This window comes from Scyliorhinus torazame, chromosome 16, assembly GCF_047496885.1.
Source record: "Scyliorhinus torazame isolate Kashiwa2021f chromosome 16, sScyTor2.1, whole genome shotgun sequence".
Taxonomy (NCBI): domain Eukaryota; kingdom Metazoa; phylum Chordata; class Chondrichthyes; order Carcharhiniformes; family Scyliorhinidae; genus Scyliorhinus; species Scyliorhinus torazame.
In genome coordinates, this window is record NC_092722.1 from 117,356,384 (window position 1) to 117,378,702 (window position 22,319).

At 49.3% G+C, this 22,319-nt stretch overlaps 1 protein-coding gene across 1 annotated transcript in view; it reads left to right on the top strand.

Annotated features, from left to right (window-relative positions):
• The window catches only part of pcdh15b (protocadherin-related 15b), a 2,356,722-nt gene that overhangs the window by 2,047,681 nt on the left and 286,722 nt on the right, over positions 1–22,319 (top strand). Inside the window, exons 29-30 of the mRNA XM_072478931.1 lie at positions 13,693–13,833; positions 13,977–14,089. Of these exons, the coding sequence (XP_072335032.1) occupies positions 13,693–13,833; positions 13,977–14,089 (254 nt within the window). The remainder of the gene's footprint in view (positions 1–13,692; positions 13,834–13,976; positions 14,090–22,319) is intronic.

Here is a 22,319-nt window from a genome sequence, read left to right on the forward strand (position 1 = left end):
GTGCAGGACCAGGTGAGGCTCAGGAAGGTCTAGATGAGTCAAGTGATCCATTCTGGGTCTGATAGTAGGGCTCGGGGGGTGTAGCGGTGTTGGTGGGTGAGAGGGTGAAATTGCAGATGGAGTCAGTGGCGGCGAACCAGGGGAGCAGGCACGTGATTGTGACGGGGGCACTGGGGGGGAAGTTTGTGGCGTTGGTGAGCATATATGGCCCCAACTGGGACGATATAGGGTTTGCGAAGAGGTTGCTGGGTGTCATCCTGGACTTGGACACTCATGCGTTAATAATATGGGAGACTGGAGTATGGTGCAAGAGCCGAGGATAGACAAGTCGCGCTGACTGGTCTCATGAGAGAAATGGGAGGAAAGGAACCGTGGAGGTTCCGACACCCGAGGGAGCAGGAGTACTCGTTCTCCTCCCCGCAAACTCGAGGATAGATTTTGTCGTTGTAGGGAAGGCATTATTGGCTGGAGTGAAGGGGTCAGAGTAGTCAGCGATAGTGATCTTGGACCTAGCACCGCATTAGGTGGATGTGAATTTGGAGAAGGGGGTGGCCCAGAGGCCGGGTGGAGAATGGATATGGGGGACCGGAATTTTTGAGATAAGATTGGGAAGATGGTTGACTAATATGGGGGATTTAATTGTACAATGGAAGTTTCGCAGTCGGTGGTTTGGGAGGCTCTGAAGGCAGTCGTGAGGGGGGGAGGTGATCTTGTTTAAGCCTAAGGTGGACAAGGAGGGGGGGAGGAGCACCAAAAGTTGTTAGAGAAGATGTTGGAGGTGGATAGGAGGTATGCAGGGGACACGGACCCGGCTCTCTTGGACAGGAGAAGGAAATTCAGGCAAAGTTTGACTGGCTGTCTACAGGGAAAACTGTGCGCAAATTGAGACAGGTGAGGGAGCAGTCTATGAACGTGGGGAGAACATGGGTAAGGTATGTTCGCCAGTCAGCTCACGAGGGAGGCGGCGGCGATAGAGATAATCCAGGTACTGTATAGGATGGGGAAGTTAGTGGTAGCCCCGGAGCAAATTAATAAGATTTTTTGAGGAGTTCTATGAGAAGTTGTATAGGTCAGAACCACCGGGAGAGGAGCGAGTGATGAGGGAGTTCCTGGACGGGTTGCAGTATCCGTGGTTGGGGGAGGAAGATAGGGCAGGGCTGGAGGGGCCGGTGGGGGAGCAGGGGGTAAAAGAGACAATCGGAAGGATGCAGTCAGGGAAGGCAGCAGGACCAGATGGGTCCCAGTGGAGTATTATAAGAGGTTTCAGGACAACTTGGTGCTGCCGATGGTGGGAATGTTTGAGGAGGCGATAGGTAGGGGGTTTTGCCTCAGACGTTGGACAGGCTTCGATATCTCTGCCGTTAAGAAAGGACAAGGACCCGGTAGAGTGTGGGTCGTACAGGCCCATATTCATATTAAGTGTGGATACTAAGATACTGGCAAAGGTGCTGGCGGCAAGTTTGGAGGGTTGGCTCCCGAAGGTGATAGGAGAAGATCAGACAGTGTTCGTGAAGAGAAAACAGCTTTTCTCGAACGGAACTGATGGCGAATGTTCGCACAAATAATATGAATTTGGGGTATTTTGCTCTGCACCGGGGTACTAGGCAGGGGTGTCCTATGTCCCCCTGCTGTTTGCATTAGCTATAGAGCCGGTGGCCATTGCTCTCAGGAGATCGGGGTTGTGGAGGGGGATAGTGAAAAGGGGGTGGAACATAGGATATCCTTGTACGCTGACGATTTGCTACTGTTAATCTCAGAGCCGCGTACGTCGGTGGGGAATATAATGGGGCTGCTCCAAAGATTCAGGTTGTTCTTGGGGTATAAATTGAACCAAGGTAAGAGCGAATATTTTATGGTGTCTCAATCGGGGACTGGGATGGGGGTGGGGGAGCTGCCATTTTGTAGGGCGGCAACCCACTTCAGTTATTTGGGTGTGCAGGTGGCGCGTGATTGGGATGGGCTCTGAACCTATAATTTTACTAGTTTTGTGGGGAGGGTGAAGGCCGATTTGGCAAGGTGGGACGACCACCCTCCATCATTGGCGGGCTGGGTGCAGGCACTTAAAATGAAGGTACTACCGCAATTTCTGTTCCTATTTCAGTGCCTGCCAGTCTTCATACCGAAATCCTTCTTCAGGAGGTGGACAAATTGGTCACCTTGTTTATTTTGAAGGGAGAATGTGGCCAGTGTTAGGAGGGTGATCTTGCAGGGAGGGCGACAGGCGAGGAGGCTTGGCCTCCCAAACTTATTGTATTATTACTGGGCAGCGCACGCTGAGAAGGTGCAGGGCTGGGTTGAGGGAGGGGGGGAATCCTGGTGGGTTAAGATGGAAGAGGGCTCTTGTAGGAGGTCAGGGTTGAGGGGACTGGCAATGGCGCCGTTCCCGATCGCCCCGGGCAAGTATTCGGTGAACCCGGTGGTGGTGGCAACTTTGAAGAACTGAATGCAGTTTAGACAGCACGTGCTGGGGGCCGGGTAGGAGTGATTCCAATTAGGGGGAATCATATGTTTGAGCCGTGGAGGCTGAACACGTGGTTTCGGAGGTGGGTCAAGAGGGGGTTGAGGGCAGTGAAGGACCTGTTCCTGGGAGGGCGATTTGCGAGTTTGGAGGAGCTGGGAGAGAAGTACAGATTGGCACAGGTGGAACAGTGTCGGATTCTACAAGTCCGAGATTTTGTGAGGAAGGATCTCCTGACCTTCCTGATAGCGCCGCCCCCCTCGCTATTGGAGGAAGTACTGTCAATAGAGGGGTTGGAGAGGGGGATGGTATCAGCAATCTGTGGGAAGATTTTGGAGGAGGATAGGGTGTCCATGGAGGGGATTAAGGCTAAGTGGGAAGAAGAGCTGGGGGAGGCGATGGAAAAGTGTCTGTGGTATGAGGAGGTGGAAAGGGTGATGCCTCAATCTCATGCATGATGTTGGGGCTGATACAAATGAAGGTCATGTATGGGGCGCACCTCACAAAAGCAAGGCTGAGCCGGCTCTTTGAGGGAGTGGAGGATGTCTGTGAGCGGTGTAGGAGATGCCCCGCAAACCATATAAACATGTGTTGGTTCTGCCCGAAGCTGGAAAGGTATTAGAGGAAGGTATTTAACATCATCTGGGGGTGCTGCATATAGATTTGGAGCCGGGGGCCCCGAGAGGCCATTTTCGGAGTGTCGGACCGACCCGAGTTGCAGGCGGGTGTGGGGGCAGACGGTTTAGCTTTCGCCTCGCTGATTGCTCAGAGGCAGGTCCTGTTGAGGTAGAGGTCAAGCTTTGTCCCCTGTGCCTTGGCATGGTGGGGAGACCTGCTGGAATTTTTGACTCTGGAGAAGGCAAAGTTTGATTTAAGCGGGGGGCGAAGGAGGGGTTCTACAATTCTTGGGGTTTGTTTATCATGCACTTTTGGGAGTTGGTTGCCATTTAACATTAAGTGGGGGAGGGAAGGATGTGGGGAGGGGCGTTTGTTTGTTGTTTGCTTTTATTTTTTAACTTGCGAGTCGATATTTTAGGTTGCAATTTGGTGGGATTGTTTGTTGTTGTTTCTCGGTCTTTTTTCTATTTGTATGGTAAAAATGATGAAAATATGGCAAATAAAAAGATTTTCAAAAAAATTCCAGATTTCTGCCTATTCTTCATATCCTTTGCAAAATGTACCAGCAAAAGCCTGTCTATAAACCAGGCGCTGGGAGAATAATTAAACTGAGTTGATAAATAATAACATCTTATTTCAGTCGAGTGGCTTCACACTGCAAATAAATTGTTTGGAAACTTTTGATATGCTAGAGTTCATGGGCTGGATTTAGTGCTGAGGTAGGCTATCTGTACCGCAATGTAAATATTGGGGCCCCAAGTTGACTGACTCGCTATGCTTCCATTTTTAGGCTGATGGGGCGAGACCTCTGTCTCTCTCCAGGAGGATGTCCTGCTTCAGAGTGCCATCAGCCAATCAGAGGCTGGCAGCTCTGCAGCATCGACAGCACCATTGGGAGTGATGACCACTGCAGGTTCTTTACAGAAAATATCAAGCAGGTTTCAGTGATGGACCCGGACCTATAAATAAGTCCAGGATCCCTGCGGGTCAGCCAGCCTGGCCTTTGCAAAGAGGAGCATGTTGTAAAGGATGGGGTGGGGAGATGGCAGATGAAGAGAGGGAAAGCCGTTCGATGGGGAGGAGGGGGAGATTGCCATTGGGCACCAGGGGCCTGGGGTCCCACCTCCACACAATAACTCCCACCACAACCTTTAATTGGCTACCAGTCCACAAGGTCAAACCTGCTGGGCTACACAATGGACATAGGTTAGAGTGTAAACGGTAAAGAAGGCTTTATTAGACTAAGAACTATGCTAGAGCTGAGACATGTGCTGACTGCTGCACAGCCCATGAGGCAGCCCTTTATATATGGCTCACAGATGGGCGGAGCCAGAGGTGGAGTCCCCAGGGTTCCAAGCCCGGTCTTAAAGGGGACATCACCTTACATGATGATAAGGCAGTAACCGTTCATCACATTCACCCCCTGTTTAAAAAGAGTCCGGCGGGGGTGAAGTGCCATCATAGGTCCATCCGTCTCGGTGGCCGGATCGTCCTCATCGACCTCCTCAATTCGGGCGGTAGTGCGGCGGGCACGGACGTCCCGGTTGAGGGCACATCCGGGAGCGCAGCGGTTGGAGCTTCGGTCCGCGTCGGGGCAGGGGGACTAGGCAGGGCCGGGGGTAGCGGTGCCGGCGCCGGCAGGGTGTGTAAAGGGGGGGGGCACAAGGGGGGGCGCGTGGTAGGTGCTCACCAATGATGGCTGGAAGGGGGGGGGGGCTGGGTCCTGCAGGGGAGCGGCGCGGGAAGGGGCGTCTGTGGTGGGGGATCCAGGGGGTGCCAGATCCCGGAGGGAAACCATATCTTGCCTGCCGTCGAGGTCCTCAACGTAGGCGTAATGGGGGTTGACGTGGAGCAGTCGGACCTTTTCAACCAGGGGGTCCGCTTTATGGCTCCTTGCGTGCCTCCGGAGAAGAACAGGTCCCGGAGCCATCAGCCAAGGTGGAAGCGAGACCCCGGAGGTAGACTTCCTGGGGAAGACAAACAATCGGTTGTGAGGGGTCTCATTCATGGCCGTGCAGAGGAGTGACCTAATGGAGTGTAGGGCATCGGGTAGGACCTCCTGCCAGTGGGTGGTTGGGAGATTTCTCGACCGCAGGGCCAGAAGGACAGCCTTCCACACTGTCGCGTTCTCCCTCTCCACCTGCCCGTTTCCCCGCGGGTTATAACTGGTCGTTCTGCTCGAGGCGATGCCTTTGCTGAGCAGATACTGACGCAGTTCATTGCTCATGAACGATGTAATCCGGTCGCTGTGGATATAAGCGGGGAAACCGAACAGGGTGAAGATGCTGTGCAGTGCCTTAATCACAGTGGCTGAGGTCATGTCGGGGCTGGGAATGGCGAATGGGAAACGGGAGAACTCATCGATCACGGTGAGGAAATAGGCATAACGATTGGTGGACGGGAGGGGCCCCTTGAAGTCCACGCTCAGTCGCTCAAAGGGACCCGAGGCCTTCACGAGCCGAATCTTGTCTGGCCGGTAGAAGTGCGGTTTGCACTCCGCACAGACTTGGCAGGCTCTGATCATGGCCTTGACCTCCTTGGTTGAGTAAGGTAGGTTGCGGGACTTGATAAAATGGACGAGCCAGGTAACCCCCGGGTGGCAGAGGTCATTGTGGATGGCTTGCAGGCGGTCCTCCTGCGCGTTGGCGCATGTGCCACGGGACAGGGCATCTGGGGGCTCGTTGAGCTCCCCTGAACTATACTTGATATCATACATGTAGGTGGAGAGTTCGATCCTCCACCTCAAAATTTTATCGTTTTTTATTTTGCCCCGTTGCGTGTTATCGAACATATAGGCGACTGACCGTTGGTCGGTGACAAGGGTAAACCTCCTACCGGCGAGGTAGTGTCTCCAGTACCGCACAGCCTCCACAATGCTTGTGCCTCCTTTTCGACTGCAGTGTCGAACCTCGGAGGCGGTGAGGGTTCGGGAGAAGAACGCTACTGGTCTGCCTTCCTGATTGAGGGTAGCTCCCAGGGCGATGTCTGATGCATCGCTCTCTACATGGAAAGGGATGGTTTCATCCACCGCGTGCATAGCGGCCTTGATGATGTCGGCCTTGATGCGGTTGAAGGCCAATTGAGCCTCAGCCGAGAGGGCAAAAATGGTTGTCTTTATGAGTGGGCGGGCTTTGTCCGCATACTTGGGGACCCACTGGGCGTAATAAGAGAAAAGCCCCAAGCACCGTTTGAGGGCCTTGAGGCTGTGGGGGAGAGGGAGTTCCTTAAGGGGGCGCATGCAGTTGGGGTCGGGACCTAGGACCCCGTCTTCCACGACATAGGCGAGGATGGCTAGCCGGGTGATGTGGAAAACGCATTTGTCCTCGTTATAGGTCAGGTTAAGGGCTCGGGTGGTCTGGAGGAACTTTTTGAAGTTAGCGTCATGGTCCTGCTGGTCATGGCCGCAGATGGTGACATCGGTCGCACGTGTCGGGTCGAGAAGATGGCCGCCGACAAGATGGCCGCTCCCATGATTCGCACAAGGCTGATGACGCATCAGAAGGGGGCGTGTCGGGTCGGTGCGCAGCAGCATTGCAAGGCCTGCGGGCCTGAGAGCCTGATTTTCAGGCTGGCTGTTCTTTGTTTTTCTGGCCCCTAGATCTGGCCAGGCAGACCCTCGCAAAATGCCTTTTTTTCCCGCAGTCGCTGCAGATCGCGGAGCGGGCTGGGCAGCGTAGGCATGGGTGCTGGCCCTGCCCGCAGAAGTAGCACGGTGTGCCCCCATGGTGAGCGGGTCGCCATGTGGCGCAGGCCTGTACTACGGCTGAGTCTGAGTAAGTCCGGGGGGGCTCGCAGAGTCTGCGGGGTACGTACCCAAGTTATGTTGGGCCACCTCCATGAGGCAGCCCTTTATATATGGCTCACAGATGGGCGGAGCCAGAGGTGGAGTCCTCAGGGTTCCAAGCCCGGTCTCAAAGGGGACATCACCTTACATGATGATAAGGCAGTAACCGTTCATCACAATAGGCCTCTCCTGTCACCCATTGAATCGGAGCAGTAGAAGGATCAGACCCTTAAATGGGCATTAATTGCCCACATAAGGGCCAAAATTAGCCCCCAGATCAGAGACCTTCCCAAAGCCTTTCCCGTCACTCGTAAAATTGTGTGTAGGGCAGGTGGTGGGCCTGCCATTGATGATGCAGCATCCTATTTTACGAGTACATCCGTCTACTTTCCCACCCTTGGGTGCCTATAAAATGCAGGCCCATTTCTCTTTCTCTATTTGTTCCCAAACTGTGCCCTTCATTTATTACAATTACCAGAAGAGACCTGAAAAATATTTGAGGTCAGATTATCACCTTAATTGCTTCTTTAGATATTGGATTCCTAGTTATCCTTTCACCAAAGACTGTAACAGAATCAAAATTTCCAACTCTGTATAAAGCTACATTAAGTTGTCCAAGTGCAGAAATAGCAATATAAATAAAAATGTTGTCTAGAGTTTGGCTTCATGACTTATTTATTGTCATAGAATAGGAAAGTCTAACTGGGAACTGTTTTCTGTTCAGTTTTAAAAGGCAGGTTTATATCTGATGGGCTCAGTATAATTCAAGGAATAATTTTCTTGAAATCTGCCTCTTATTATTTCAGCATCTATCATCAAAAAAACAGCTTCCTAACTACCAAGTTTGTTCTATGACAAAGCTTTTGTTTATGTCAGGTTCCACTGGAACATTGGCTGGGATTATATTCTTGCAGCCGGGGTCCCCCAGTGGTTGGAGAACCAGTGGGAGTCCCTGGTCACTTTCGTGCGAGAGGCTCACCGCCCCCAGGAGACCACAATGTTTGGGCCATAATTTATTACTCATTGTTTGCTTTGACAAAACTCTCGACATGAAACTAATTTTCCACAATCCAGATTGTAACATGGGCCCCGATATTTAAGGACAACAGGGGGAACGTTTGATAGGGTGCAGTTTAGAGATCATGGCCATTTCGCGCGCTTTTCGAGGCCTCCCGCGCTTGTGCGCGCCAAAACCTACGGCAACACTGAGGGACGTGATGCGCAGGCGATCTCGACGCAAGACTGAACTGCGCATGCGCAGTGGCGCAACGAACGTCACGACGTGCGGCAATTCTGGAGCTGCACATTTAAAGCGGCAATGTCCCGCAAGAACCCGACAATGGCTACGCTGTGGCAAGGTGGGCCACTACACTGCTTACTGTCAAGCAGCTCAACCTGTCAATCTTCCACAACTCCGACAACCTCGCAGGGACGTGCGGACCATTCAGCCTCCCCATTATGAATCATGCCCAGGCGACATCCAGACCGGTAACACAGATGACCGAGACGCCTTCCGTGTTGCGGTCATTGATGGGAACCGAGTTAACACGATCAATCCGGGTGATGAATGGTGTGCCACCCTGACGGTCAACCAATCGCCAATAACTTTCCGCCTGTACACTGGCGCCTCCGCCAACCTCATAGCATGGTCAGCCTTCTACGCCATGAAGGTCAGACCACCAATTCGGCCGTCCCGGTGCAGGATGGTCGACTACAACGGGAACGTTATCCCGGCTATGGGATCCTGCCAGCTCCAGGTGACACACAACACACACACGGCCACACTCTCGTTCGAGATAGTCGGCTCATCGAAGGACTCCCTGCTAGGCGCACAGGCATGCAAGGCTCTCCACCTTGCAACGAGTCCACTCTCTCTCTCCAGGCGGCACGTCTGACTTCCCGGATGCAGAGTTCAACGCACAGCTCCTCGCCCACAACCAGGAAGCATTCGAGGGCATGGGAACACTGCCATACACCTACAGAATTCGGCTCAAACTAGACGCCACCCCGGTCATTCACACACCTCGCAGAGTCCCTGCGCCACTCAAAGACCACCTCAAGCAGCAGCTGCAGGATCTCCAGGACCAAGGGGTCCTATCCAGGGTCACGGAGCCCACGCCATGGGTCAGCTCCATGGTGTTTGTCAAGAAGCCCTCCAGCGAGCTTCGGATCTGTATTGACCCAAAAGACCTCAATAACAATATTATGAGGGAACATTACCCCATACCCAAACGGGAAGAGATCACAAGCGAAATGGCCCAGGCGAAAATATTTATGAAACTGGATGCCTCTAAGGGTTTTTGGTAGATCCAACTCGATCCGTCCAGCCGAAAACTGTGCACCTTCAACACCCCTTTCGGTAGGTTCTGCTACAACCGAATGCCATTTGGCATCATCTCGGCATCCGAGGTCTTTCATAGGATCATGGAGCAGATGATGGAAGGCATCAAAGGGGTGCGCGTCTACGTGGACGATGTCATCATCTAGTTCACCACACCACAGGAGCACATCTATCGTCTCCAACGCGTCTTTGCACGCATACGTGAAAACGGCCTGCGCCTCAACCGAGCCAAGTGTTCCTTCGGCCAAACCGAGCTGAAGTTCCTGGGGGACCACATTTCCCGGTCAGGGGTCCGTCCGGATGCAGACAAGGTGAGCGCCATCACAGCCATGCCGCAGCCGGCAGACAAGAAAGCAGTGCTACGCTTCCTAGGCATGGTCAACTTCCTGGGGAAGTTCATTCCCAACCTTGCCTCCCACACGACAGCTCTGCGCCACCTCGTCAAAAATTCCACGGAGTTCCAGTGGCAGCACACACACCAGCAGGAATGGGAGGAGCTCAAACTCAAGCCTACCACGGCACCGGTATGGGCATTTTTTGACACGTCTCGTGCCACTAAAATCTCGACTGATGCCAGCCAGTCCGGCATTGGGGCACTGCTCCTGCAGTGGGATGACACTGCGTCATGGGCCCCGGTCGCCTATGCATCACGGGCCATGACCCCCACAGGGCAGCGCTATGCGCAGATCGAAAAGGAGTGCCTGAGCTTGCTAACCGGTTTAGACAAGTTCCATGACTATGTGTATGGTCTTCCCCAGTTCACTGTTGAAACTGACCACTGCCCCCTGGTCAGCATCATGAACAAGGACCTGAACGAGATGACCCCTCGCCTCCAGCGCATCCTACTTAAACTTAGGAGGTACGACTTCCAACCGGTCTACACCCCAGGGAAGGACCTTATTATTGCGGATGCCCTATCTAGAGCAGTGAGCACGCCGCCAGATTCGGAGGGGTTCGTATGTCAGGTCGAGGCACAGGTGGCCTTCACATCGGCAAATCTGCCAGCTGACGACTCCAATCTGGCCCGTATTCACCGAGAGACTGCGGCCGACCCCCCTTCTACAACGTGTGATGCGCCACATAATGGGAGGGTGGCTCAAAGGGCAGTGCCCGCAGTTCTACAATGTCCAAGACGACCTGGCCGTCATTGATGGTGTCCTTCTGAAGCTGGACCGGATTGTGATTCCGCACAGCATGCACAAGCTGGTTCTCGACCAACTACACGAAGGCCATCTGGGGGTCGAGAAGTGCAGACGGATGGCCCGAGAGGCGGTGTACTGGCCGGGCATCAGTGATGATATTGACACTATGGTGCTCAACTGCCCCACCTGCCAAAGGTTTCAGCCGGCGCAACCTCCTGAAACGCTTCTGCCCCATGAGCTGGTGACGTCCCCCTGGGCGAAGGTGGGTGTGGACCTCTTTCACGTGCTCGGCAGGACTATGTCATCATCATTGACTACTTCTCCAACTACCCAGAGGTCATACGCCTGCATGATTTGACGTCGTCCGCTGTCATAAGGGCCTGCAAAGACACCTTCGCTCGCCATGGCATTCCGATGACTGTCATGTTGGACAATGGGCCCTGTTTTGCCAGCCAGGAATGGTCATCGTTTGCTGCCTCGTATGGCTTCACACACGTGATGTCTAGCCCTCTGCACCCCCAGTCCAATGGAAAGGCGGAGAAGGGCATTCACATTGTCAAGCGGCTCCTTTGCAAGGCTGCTGCTGCCGGATCTGATTTCTGCCTCGCCCTGCTGGCCTATCGTTCGGCCCCACTAGCCACTGGTCTCTCACCAGCCCAGCCGTTGATGGGTCGCGCCCTCAGGACCACTGTACCTTCCATTCTGGCACCCACAATCGACCATGCTCCGGTACTGCACAGGATGCAACTGCAGCGCGGTCGCCAGAAGAGGTCATATGACACACAGGCAACTGATCGTCCCGCCCTGGCCCTGGAGACAAAGTCCGCATCCACCTACCAGAAGGTGGCTGGTCAGCACCTGCCGAAGTTCTCCGACGCGTGGCTCCCCGCTCGTTCCTGGTTCGCATGCCTGATGGATCCGTTCGTAGGCGCAATCGCCGGGCTCTTCGCCTGCTTCCACGCTCGCTACGAGATCTTACACTGACACCGTGCCCTCTTGTTGTTCCTGATATCGACTTTGTGGAGCTGTCTGCTACCATGCCCCTTCCATCGTCGCCTGTGGCCAGGCCCATTCCTCAGCCGGTGGTTCCAGACCTACCCTTGAGGCGGTCAACCCGAATTCGTCGCCCACCTACTAGACTGGACTTATGAGACTGTTTATACATTGTACTCATGCAACCACTGTGTTAATATGTTTATGTTCTTATCGTTACAGGAATTTGTTTTATCATTCAACATTTCCCCGTTCTTTGTTTATGGTACAACCTCGTTATTATGTCACACGTGACATCGCCCCTTGTATATAGTTAAGCCCCATGTACATGCTGTAAATATTACACACACACACATTTAGCCACACTCAGTACACATCTCTATTTATAACCACGTAGGCACATAATCTTGTAAAAAAAGGGGGATGTCATGATATTCAGGTGAACATCGCAGCACATACATACATACATAATGATGGACAGATCAACGGACCAATCAACACACACAACACGACAGCCAATCACAGACAAGAGCATACACAGTACAAAACAGGGAACACGACACTTCCTGGGCACTCGAGCAGGAGACGGCTCAGGGCACAGACCTCATTGCCAGCCACTCAGACATTCACCATGTGCTGAGTACCAGAGTTTACTATGTTAATAGTTGATTGAAATAAAACTGCGTTGTACCATTCGCAACCGTGTTGGTTCGTCTGTGTATCAGAGTACCCAATACTTCAAGGTTTACATCAGATCCTGCTGGCTCTAGCAGGAGAAGCGGATCAAGAATTTTGGAATCTGTTACTCAGCTGCAACAAGCCAGATTGACAGGATGGCAGGTGGGCAGGTAGGTAGGCCGATGGCATGAGGCTGCAGTCAGGGAGCACAGAGGAAAAAGGGAGAGATCCGGGGTCAGGGGCCTTCAACTTGGAGGCAGCAACGGAATGCTCAGAGAGATCAGGACCGGCAGACATATCGATGGGACATCAGGAGAAATCAGAGTTAGGGGGACATTGATGAGTGGAGATCAGAGAGATTGGGGGCCAAGGGGGACATCAAAAGCTGGGATGGACAAATGAGGAAGGAGGGCAGAAAATCATCGAGGGACCTGGAGAGATTCGGTGAAGAGATCACTGGAGAGTGAGGGCCCGAAGAGATTAGGGACCATGAGACATTGGTGAGGGGACCCAGAGAGGCACCCAGAGAGGTGTCAAGGAAATCTTGATGGGGAGCCTGGACAGAGTGTGGGATCAGGATAAAAGATAAGAGTAATGCCCAGAGTGATTGACAGGGGCGTAATATATCACGGGATCCCCATGGAGAAGATTGTGGAGGGGTGCTGGAGGATGAGGGAGGAAAAGATTCACAGGGGATCACGGGACGGGAAGAACATCAGGCGGGTGGGATATAGGGTCCAATCAATGATGAGTTAAAGAAGGTAGTTTGGTGGGGCAAAGGAAGGCTCTCCTGCTACCCCTGGCCCACAGAAGTGCTGTAAAGGTGTATACTCCACCTGTTCCATCCAATAGTCCTCAGCTCCTTTGCATTGCTGGTTTTCCTGAGATGTAGAGAGCCCAGTCGGCTATTGTTAAAGCTGTAAGAGAGAAGGCATGCAACACCAGTAAATGAGGGGCCTGCCTCCTGAGAGCAGGTTGGTTGCCTGCCCTGCCATCTCCACTGGTGTTAAAACTGGAAGTGGGTGAATTTGAGATAGGTTGGGACTGGGTTTAAAATTATTTAACTGATAACTTCCTATCTGACCAATACCCACCCATTAGTGAGGTTAAAATTACCCCCATGGAATTAGGTCCGTTTGTTAAACAGTTACTTTAACAGGGGACAAGTTATTAAATTGGAACAGAGAACTTAAATAACACTGGGACTGCATTTCAATGTGACGCTGATAATTATAAACAACTTGTAAATAGAAATGGTGCTCGACAATGAGATTTTAAGGAATGCTTTTCCATCTTGGTTGTACACATGAGATGGATTGCGTAAAGGTTTGTTAAATTCTATGTTAATAGGGACATTTTGAATACTACCAAAAACACAAAGTCAAAAAGAACTTGCATGCACATGGTACTCTAATATATCCTTAGGGCATTATAAAGCACTTCATCAACCAATTAATTACGTCTGACATGTAATTACTGTTATCTAGGCAAACACAGCAGGCAGTAAGGTCTCAGAAATGGCATATGAATGGGCAGTTCATAAATAAATTTACCCCTGTCATGAGCAAATAATTTTTCACCCTCGCTATTTTTAAACGGGTGAAATAAGGAAGCTAAGTATATTAATTCCATTTTGGATTAATTACTGTACTTTTTTCTACGTTAATCCTAAATACAGGGGAGTCCAGCTAGCAGGGTTAGATATAAAGTGGATATAACTGAATTTCCATACAGTGCAAGCATATTTGAAGTGGAGGAAGACACGGGACGAGTGCTTACCCGAGTCAATCTCAACGAGGAACCTAGTACAATTTTCAAGGTAATGAGACTAATAAACCAATGTTAAGTTGAACAAGCTGAGTTTTATTTTAAATTTTCTGGCTGACTATTATTTTTCTTTGTGAAGCGGGTTAAAGTTGTAAAGTGTTCCTGACTTTATTTTTTCTCTGTTGTTTCATTTAGCTGGCAATCATTGCATATGATGATGGAGAACCAATGAGATTTAATACTACAGTCGTAGACATTACAGTACTGCAGCCATCAGTAATTCCACGTTTTACACAGGAAGAGTACAGGTACTTATGTACACTTGCGAACCAAGGGAGGGGACAGTTACGTTGGCCTTTTGTGTGTGTACATGCATTCAGAAAGATGTTCTCCGATCAGTGTTTCATTAAGTCATTCACTTGCCACTGTTTACAGAAAGCAAACAAACATAAGAAGAAAAACCTGCATTTATATGGTGGCCTTCACAACCACGGGATGTCCCAATGCACCCAATACACTTCTGAAGTGTAGTCATTGCTGTATTTGTAGGAGATCCATCAACCAATTTGCATAAAGCAAGCACCACAAACAACAACATGAGTATGACTGACGAGATCATTTGTCTTTGTGATGTTGATTGAGGGATAAATATTGGCCAGGACACCAGGGAGAACTCCCCTGCTCTACTTGGCAGTAGGCAGATCTCTATTTCGAGGACAGACGGATTTAATGTCTCATCTAAAAGACACCACCTCCGACAGCGCAGCTCTCCTTAGTACTGTGCTGGAGTGTCACCAAGAGTATTGTGCTCAAGTCTGTGGACTGGAACCTGAACCAGGATCTTTTGATTCACAGACAACAATAATGCCATTGGCTAACACATATTATATAACTGCGGAATGAAAACAAATCTTGATTCAATCAATTACTGAATCATTCAGAAGAACAAGATAATTTTTTTAAAAATACAGCATTTGAGGTCTATTAACAGGCTTGCAAAATCTTTCTTGGTTCTGACCAGCTCTGGACTGAGTTTCCCATTGCTAAGCCAGGCTTCTCCGTTAGACTTAGTTGGCTGGCGGACTGTCCCCAGGTCCTTATGCTCTTTCCTCTGTCTATTCCAGCTATACCTTACTTGTTCTGCATTCAGTGTATTTCCTGTAGATCTGTCAACCGAACTAACCAGCCCACCCGCTCAAGAGTATGTTCTTGACACTTCATGTTGAACTCACGTAAACATACAAGCTCAAAAGGAAGGAACGTTTCTGGACTTTGTGAACTAATATATATTATCAAAAACACTCTTGGTTCAGATTTGTTTTGGCCGAGTCCTAAATTCCCAGCTCTGCTGCTCCATGGATTTCATCCCATGAGCACTGTGTTTGACTTTTATGGTGGCTCATTTAACATGAATTACAGTAAGAGCCTCTCAAGGCTGAGTGGCAGATAACCCTGAAACACGTTGGCCCAGATCTTCCGGCCTCCAGATAGTTGCACCTGGAGGTAACCTGGCAGGTGCTCTGAGGGGAGGCCACATAAGTCCCCACTGCAAGGACCCAGCGGGAATTTTCCGCAAAGTTTGAACTTCCAGTGGGCAAATACACTGCCATCTTACCCTAGTGTAGTACCACCCTGCCACCCTTGAAAAAGTCTCCAATTCTGAGTCAGATTTGGAGACTTCGGATGGTTCTGATTCACCTTCTTGGACAGATGTTCAGGAGACGTTGGTCAGGAAAGACACCAAGGGCATGACATAACGGAGAAAAAGCAGTGTCTCATTTCAGGCATGTTTAACGGGGTGTTCCCCGGCGCCTGCAGCACTGAGAATGACCCTGCTGTCAAAACGTACTCTTCTTTAATTGGCCTCGGTGAGGAACGCCCCGCCAAGGCCGCATTCATCTTGCTTCCTCAGCTCGTCAGTGCAGGAAAGGATCAGGGCGACATTTTTAAATGCCGCCTGATCTCTCGACTCCCCCTCAGACTCCCCACTGCAACCTCCAGATCTCCCCAATGCTCCAACCTACTTGTTAGGAGGTCCTTGAGCACCTTTGTCACCCCATCTCAGAAGAGCAGGATATCCCCTAGGCCCGATTCCTGGCTCAGGCAACCAAGCAGCTTGGCACCGCCAGCCTGGCATCCTGAAAGTGTCCCTGCCAGCCTGGCAGTGCCACCTAGGCAACCTGGCAGTATGTGCCCAGGTGGCAGTGCCGTGGTGCCAGGCTGGTAGTGCCAATGTGACCAGGTGACAATGGGTATACCAGTGTACCACCCTGCCCAGAGCCTGACCACCCGGGGGCTCCGATGGCCTTAGTGACCCCCCCCCAAGTGGTGTTACAAATGTGGACCAGTATTAACTGGCACCACGGCGACGTCTGCAGGCATAGACATTCATTCCCGGGCCTTGGGAGCAGGGATGAAATCCAGATCATGATGTCTTGCGAGATCTTTATATTTCATGCGAGGCTACCGAGCGTCGCAAATCTCGCAAGAGGCCTTTTGCAAGATTTAACAGCCTCGTCACGTCAGCCAAGTCTGGTATGATGAGGCCATTTGATCGTGCCCAGTATCTAACTGCTGGTAACTGTACAGCTGACTCCACGCCCCCACTCCCCCCCCCCCCCCCCCCCCCATGAATTATCCCCTAACCTGCCAATTCCGACCTGACCTCCCCATTTGTGTTCATACCCCCGAATACCCCTACCCTCCAATCGCCCAGACCCTCCGACTCCCCTTCAACTCTTTGACCCCCACCCTTAACCTCTGACTCCACCCTTATCTTCTCACCCCTCTGACCATCTGGTGCCCTGACCATAAGACCGTACAACTCTCTACTCCCCACCGACCCTTTAACTCCCCACTGACTGACGTCTTCCCGACCCACCTGCCCTCACCACCCAACTGACTCTGCGGCCCTATCCAACTCGCATCCTACCTGTCTGCCACCCTGCCATCTTACCCTACTATATCACCCCCGCCACCTTATGCCACTGCCACCCTTTTCCCTGCCACCCATCACCATGCCATGCTACCCAGAGAGCAGTCTACTCCGCCTACCCACTTACTTCACTCACACTCATTCACTTACATGGGGGTAAAGCTTTTTAAAAGTCCTTAATGAATGAAGGCTCAGTAAAATACAGAAGATGCTGTAAAATTAGGTGTGGGGGGTGGGCGAGGTGTGGGGGGCGGGGGGCTGGAGATGGGCGGGGGGGGGGGGGGGGGGGGCTTGGCTTCCCCTGAGATCAAGCCCTATGACGAAGAGTTCCAAGAGTGGGAAAGTATTGTTTGTAAAACTTCAGACACTGGACGACCAGTGTATTAACAAACGTTTTACCGAGATATCTTTATTGGTGAGGCAAACAAAGGACAACACAAGTATAAAGTTTTTTTAATATAAATTTAGAGTACCTAATTCATTTTTCCAAATAAGGGGCAATTTAGCGCGTCCCATCCACCTACCATGCGCCCCTTTGGGTTGTGGGGGCGAAACCCACGCAGGCACGGGGAGAATGTGCAAACTCCACACAGACAGTTACCCAGAGCCGGGATCGAACCTGGGACCTCGGCACCGTGAGGCAGCAATGCTAACCACTGCCACTGTGCTGCCCCACAAGTAAAAAGTTAAATCAAGTTTATTCAATGCATTAACTCTTGAATAAACCCAATAACATTGACCAATAGATCCCAGGATTTGTTATACCAGCTATGCCGATGAACTCAGCCATGTTGTGGGTCTGATTCTCTGAGCCTCGTGTCCCTCAGGGCTATCATCACGAAGGTGCTGCTTCCTTCTGTCTCTTCGCTGCTTGAAGGTCCAGGTTTTTGATTCTTCTACCCCACCCCATGCCTTTCCAGAATGTTCTCTGGCCCGCAGCCAATGAGGTCACAGGGTGGGAGTGTCACCATCCAATGGAGTTACTAATGACTATGCAGCAGGACATTGAGGGTCCATTTCCTGATGCATTGTTGAATGTAACCCTGTTTGCTCTAAATAATTGATCCATGAATAGAACTGATTATCTCTTGATGGGTAATTGATTTACTCAAACATATGAATAGAGCCAATTCTCTCTTGATGGGTGATTGATGGGGCAGGCCCAGTCATGCCCTCGCAGCTTGTCTGAGTTTCAGTGTATTCGAACTTGGCCGGTATATTTGAACATCAGGCTGTTTGGTGGAACCTTCTATGGTTTGATTTAAAATGTCCAATTTTTTTAAATGAAAAGTGTCCGAATTTACCAGGCCTAAAATCCAGGTCATTCCAGATTACCATACGATGAACGGCAGGACCCTATGAAGCACCGAGGATCAGAGAGTTCTTGATGTGCATGTACACCTGTCCCTTAAGGTGGCAGGGCAGATGGATAAAGTAGCTAAGAAGGCATATGGTATGTTTGTCTTTATTAGCCAAGCATTAGAGCAGGGAGGGTATGCTGGAACTGTATATAATATTGGTTAGGCCACAGTTGGAGTATTGTATGCAGTTCTGGAATCTACATTATAGGAAGGATGTGAAAGCACTGGAAAGGGTGCAGAGGAGATTTACCAATATGTTGCCTGGGCTGTAGAGTTTTAGTTATGAAGAGAGATTGGATAGGCTGCGCATGTTTTCCTTGCAGCAGAGGAGACTGAGGAGGGGGGGGACATGATTGAGCTGTATAGAACTGAGCGACATAGATAGACAGGAAGAAACTTTACTCCTTGGTGGAGGGATCAATGACCAGGGGGCATAGATTTAAGTTAAGGGGATCAGAGATCCTCATAACATTTAAGAAGTATTTAGATGTGCCCTTGTGATGCCGAGGCATACAAGGCTATGGGCCAAGTGCTGGAAAAAAGGGATTAGAATACTTAGGTGGTTATTTTTGACCGGAGCAGACTCGATGGGCTAAAGGGCTTTTTCTGTGCTGTCAACCTCTAATGACTAACAGGTATCCATAGAATTCAGAGAATCCCTACAGTGCAGAAGGCCATTTGGCCCATTGGGTCTGCACCAACCCTCCGAAAGAGCACCACACCTCGGCCCACTCCTCCAACCTATCACCGTAACACCACCTAACCTGCACATCTTTTGGACACTAAGGCACAATTCAACTAAGGCCAATCTATATAACCTGCACATCTTTGGTATGCTTCTGAAGAGGTCCAGTTTGGAAGTCTAGGCCGGAAATGTGAGCCCCGGCGCTGTTTAAAAAGTAGGAGCAGAATGACAAATCGACGATGATGGCGACTGCTCAATAGATTTAGCCCATTGCAATGAATGACTGGAGAACTTATGGGAAGCACAGTGGTTAACACTGCTGCTTCATAACGCCAGGGTCCCAGGTTCGATTACAGCTTGGGTCACTGTCTGTGTGGAGTCTGCACGTTCTCCCCATGTCTGTGTGGGTTTCCTCCGGGTGTTCCAGTCTCCTCCCACAAGTACATTAAGACATGCTGTTCGGTGAATTGAACATTCTGAATTCTCCCTCAGTGTACGCGAACAGCCACCAGAGTGTGGTGACTAGGGAATTTTCACAGTAACTTCATCGTAGTGTTAATGTAAGCCTACTTGTGACAATAATAAAGATTATTAAATTAATAAAAAGTTAAATCTTATAATTCCAATGCATTACTTGGAATGATGTTTGCAATGTCCACGTGTGTGCCCAAATTTATTCTTTTAGCCAAATGTATAGTCGAGGATATGAAGTTTGGGAGGATTTTAATTTCAGAGATACCAAGTTCAAGCCTTTGCAACTCTGAACACGAATACCAATAGTATCGTGTGAAAGTCAAACCTCCCTAGCTACATATGGGAGCATCTTCTTCCAAAGCAGAACACTAATGATATGATGCTTACCGACTACTTTGTACTTTTGCTCCCATTGTGCTTTTATTATTTATAATGAGCCAGCTGCATTAATTTAGGAACAGACCTAAAATCCCAGTTTGGTCTTACTTTGGGACTTTGCGTCAGATTGATGTTTAATTTGCCATAGAATACCTAGTTCATGAACTCTGTGTGATAGAGTTGAAATAATATTTAATATTTTGACATACCAAAAAAATGCTCTGGGTTTATTTTAGCTTGCTTTGCCTGTTTCCGTTCATATAATTATATCATTATGGTATTACCAATAAATTTATTATTTCATCAGTAAATCAAATTGCACAAATGAAGCTCAGTCACAAACTGGCCCACCGAACCCCCTGATGTTTGTCAGTAACAAACTGGCCCCCCTGACGTTTGAGCCATCGTCCAAAATGGCACAGCTTCACTACAATGAAGGGACAGACTGTAGTTTTATTCATTCAAGTTTTGTACCGTAGCCATTTTACTTTTTACTGTTACAGTGGTCACAAAGTAAAGCTTTACAATCTGTGTGATTTTACAACAAAATGATCAATCTGTTTGTTATGATGAATTAATAATTTCATCATGAAGAGGCGACAGGGAAAGCATTCCCCTGTAGCTACCTTTGCTTTGCAATATTAAATTGCTGAGCACATAGTTTGTATTGGGGCAAGGTATCAAAAGAAAGGCTGGTTATTTTTTGTAGGGGGGGGGGGGTGGGCATTCTCCTGGTCTGTCTATTGAACGGTGTCTCGTCATGTATGAGTGCATAAGGGAGACGATTTGTGCCCGTGCCATGTCCTCAATGTGAGTTCAAGGTCATTGCAGATAGTGAAATATCATGGAAGCAATAATAACTTCTGGAAAGCTCAGTCCTGCGTCAACTGAATATTATTACCTGTGGTGTTTGATACATTAGCCAGATGTTTAGAATGTCAGTTGAGCCAAATAATAGAATCCAGGGAGTCTCATAACAAGCTTTATTGCTTTTATTATAAGGAATCTGCAATCCTTCATTCAGAACATCCGAAAAGGGAACAACCTTGCTGTTACTGAGTCTGGCAAATTTGAATTCCTAGCATGTATTTTCAATCTGACACATAACCACTTAGCTTTAAGTGGATAATTATAGAACTATGCAGAAAGTCAATATACTGTAACAAATTGTATAGGACTTTTGAAATTGTTCTGTAGCAACCTATCACATGTTAAACAATTGGGTGAAATGTAAAGATTTCCACTTTTCTCTGCACAGTACTTTAGAGATTGTTCAAAACATGCACAATATTTGGTTCTGTGATGGCATAAATTATATTTTGGTACGCACAGTTGATAAGCTTATCTGATTCAAATGGCTCTCATGTTCAGTTGGTCAAAAATGGACAAAAGGGCTGAAGTTAAGCAGTGAAATGAGAGTGACTGCCCTTGACACCAAGGTAGCATTTGACCAAGTGCGGCAACATGCAGCCCAAACAAAACTAAAGTCAGTGTGAATGGGAAGAATATTCTCCACTGGCAGGAGTCATACACAGTCAAAGAAAGATGTGATTGTTAGAAATCAATCTCCTTAGGTCCAGGACATCACCATAGGAGTTCCTCAAGGTAGTGTCCCAGGCCCAACCTCTTTCATCTTCTTCATCAATTACCCCGACTCCATCATTAGGTCAAAAGTGGGGATGTTTGCTGATCATTATACCATGTTCAGCACCATTTGCAAATCATCAGATGTGGAAGCAGTCCATGCCTGGGTGTAATAAGACCTGGACAATATCTAGGCTTGGGCTGATAAGTGACAAGAAAGAGGGAATCTAATCATATCCCCTTGAAGTTGAATCCCCTGCCATCAAAAACCTGAGGTTGCCTTTGACCATAACTTTGACAGGACCAGCCATTTAAATACTGTAGCTTCAAGAGCTGGTCAGGGCTGTGAATTCTGCTGAGACTAACTCCTCACCTGATTCCCCAAAACCTATCCATCATCTACAAATCATAAGCCAGGAATGGAAAGGAATACTCTTCAATTGCCTGGATGAATGCAGATCCAACAACACTCAGGAAACTTGACACCAACAAAAAGAAGCTTGCATAAGTGACATCCCATCCACCAACTTAAACATTCACTCCCTCCAGCACCAGTGCGCAGTGACCGCAGTGTATACCTTTTAGGAGATGTACTGCAGCAATTCATCAAGGTTCCTTCAACAGGAAAGGACAAGGCGGACAGTGATGGGAACACCACGATCTGCAAGTTGCCCTCTGAGACACACACCATCCTAATTTGGAACTATTGTTCCTTCACTGTCGTTGGGTCAAAATCCTGGAACTCCCTTCCGTAACAGTATTATGGGTATACCTACATCATATATGGACTGCAACAGTTGAAGAGGGCAGTTGATCAGCACCTTCTCCAAGGCAGCTGGGGATGGCAACAAATGCTGGCCTTGCTAGTGACACTCACATCCCATGAAAAAATTTAATACACATTTTTTTTCTAATTAGCCTTAACGCAGTTCTTGACTTGAACATCTTCACTTTCTACTTGTCTTTAATGTTTAAATTTCATGCAAATTCTTTCCAATTGAAACAATTATCATGATCAAGTCCCACACATAACAATATTTGCTTCAAAATTGAATGTTCTCATTTTGAATTTGACCCTATTCGCCAAAGTCTCCTCAAGCAGGTTAGATTTAATCACTGGA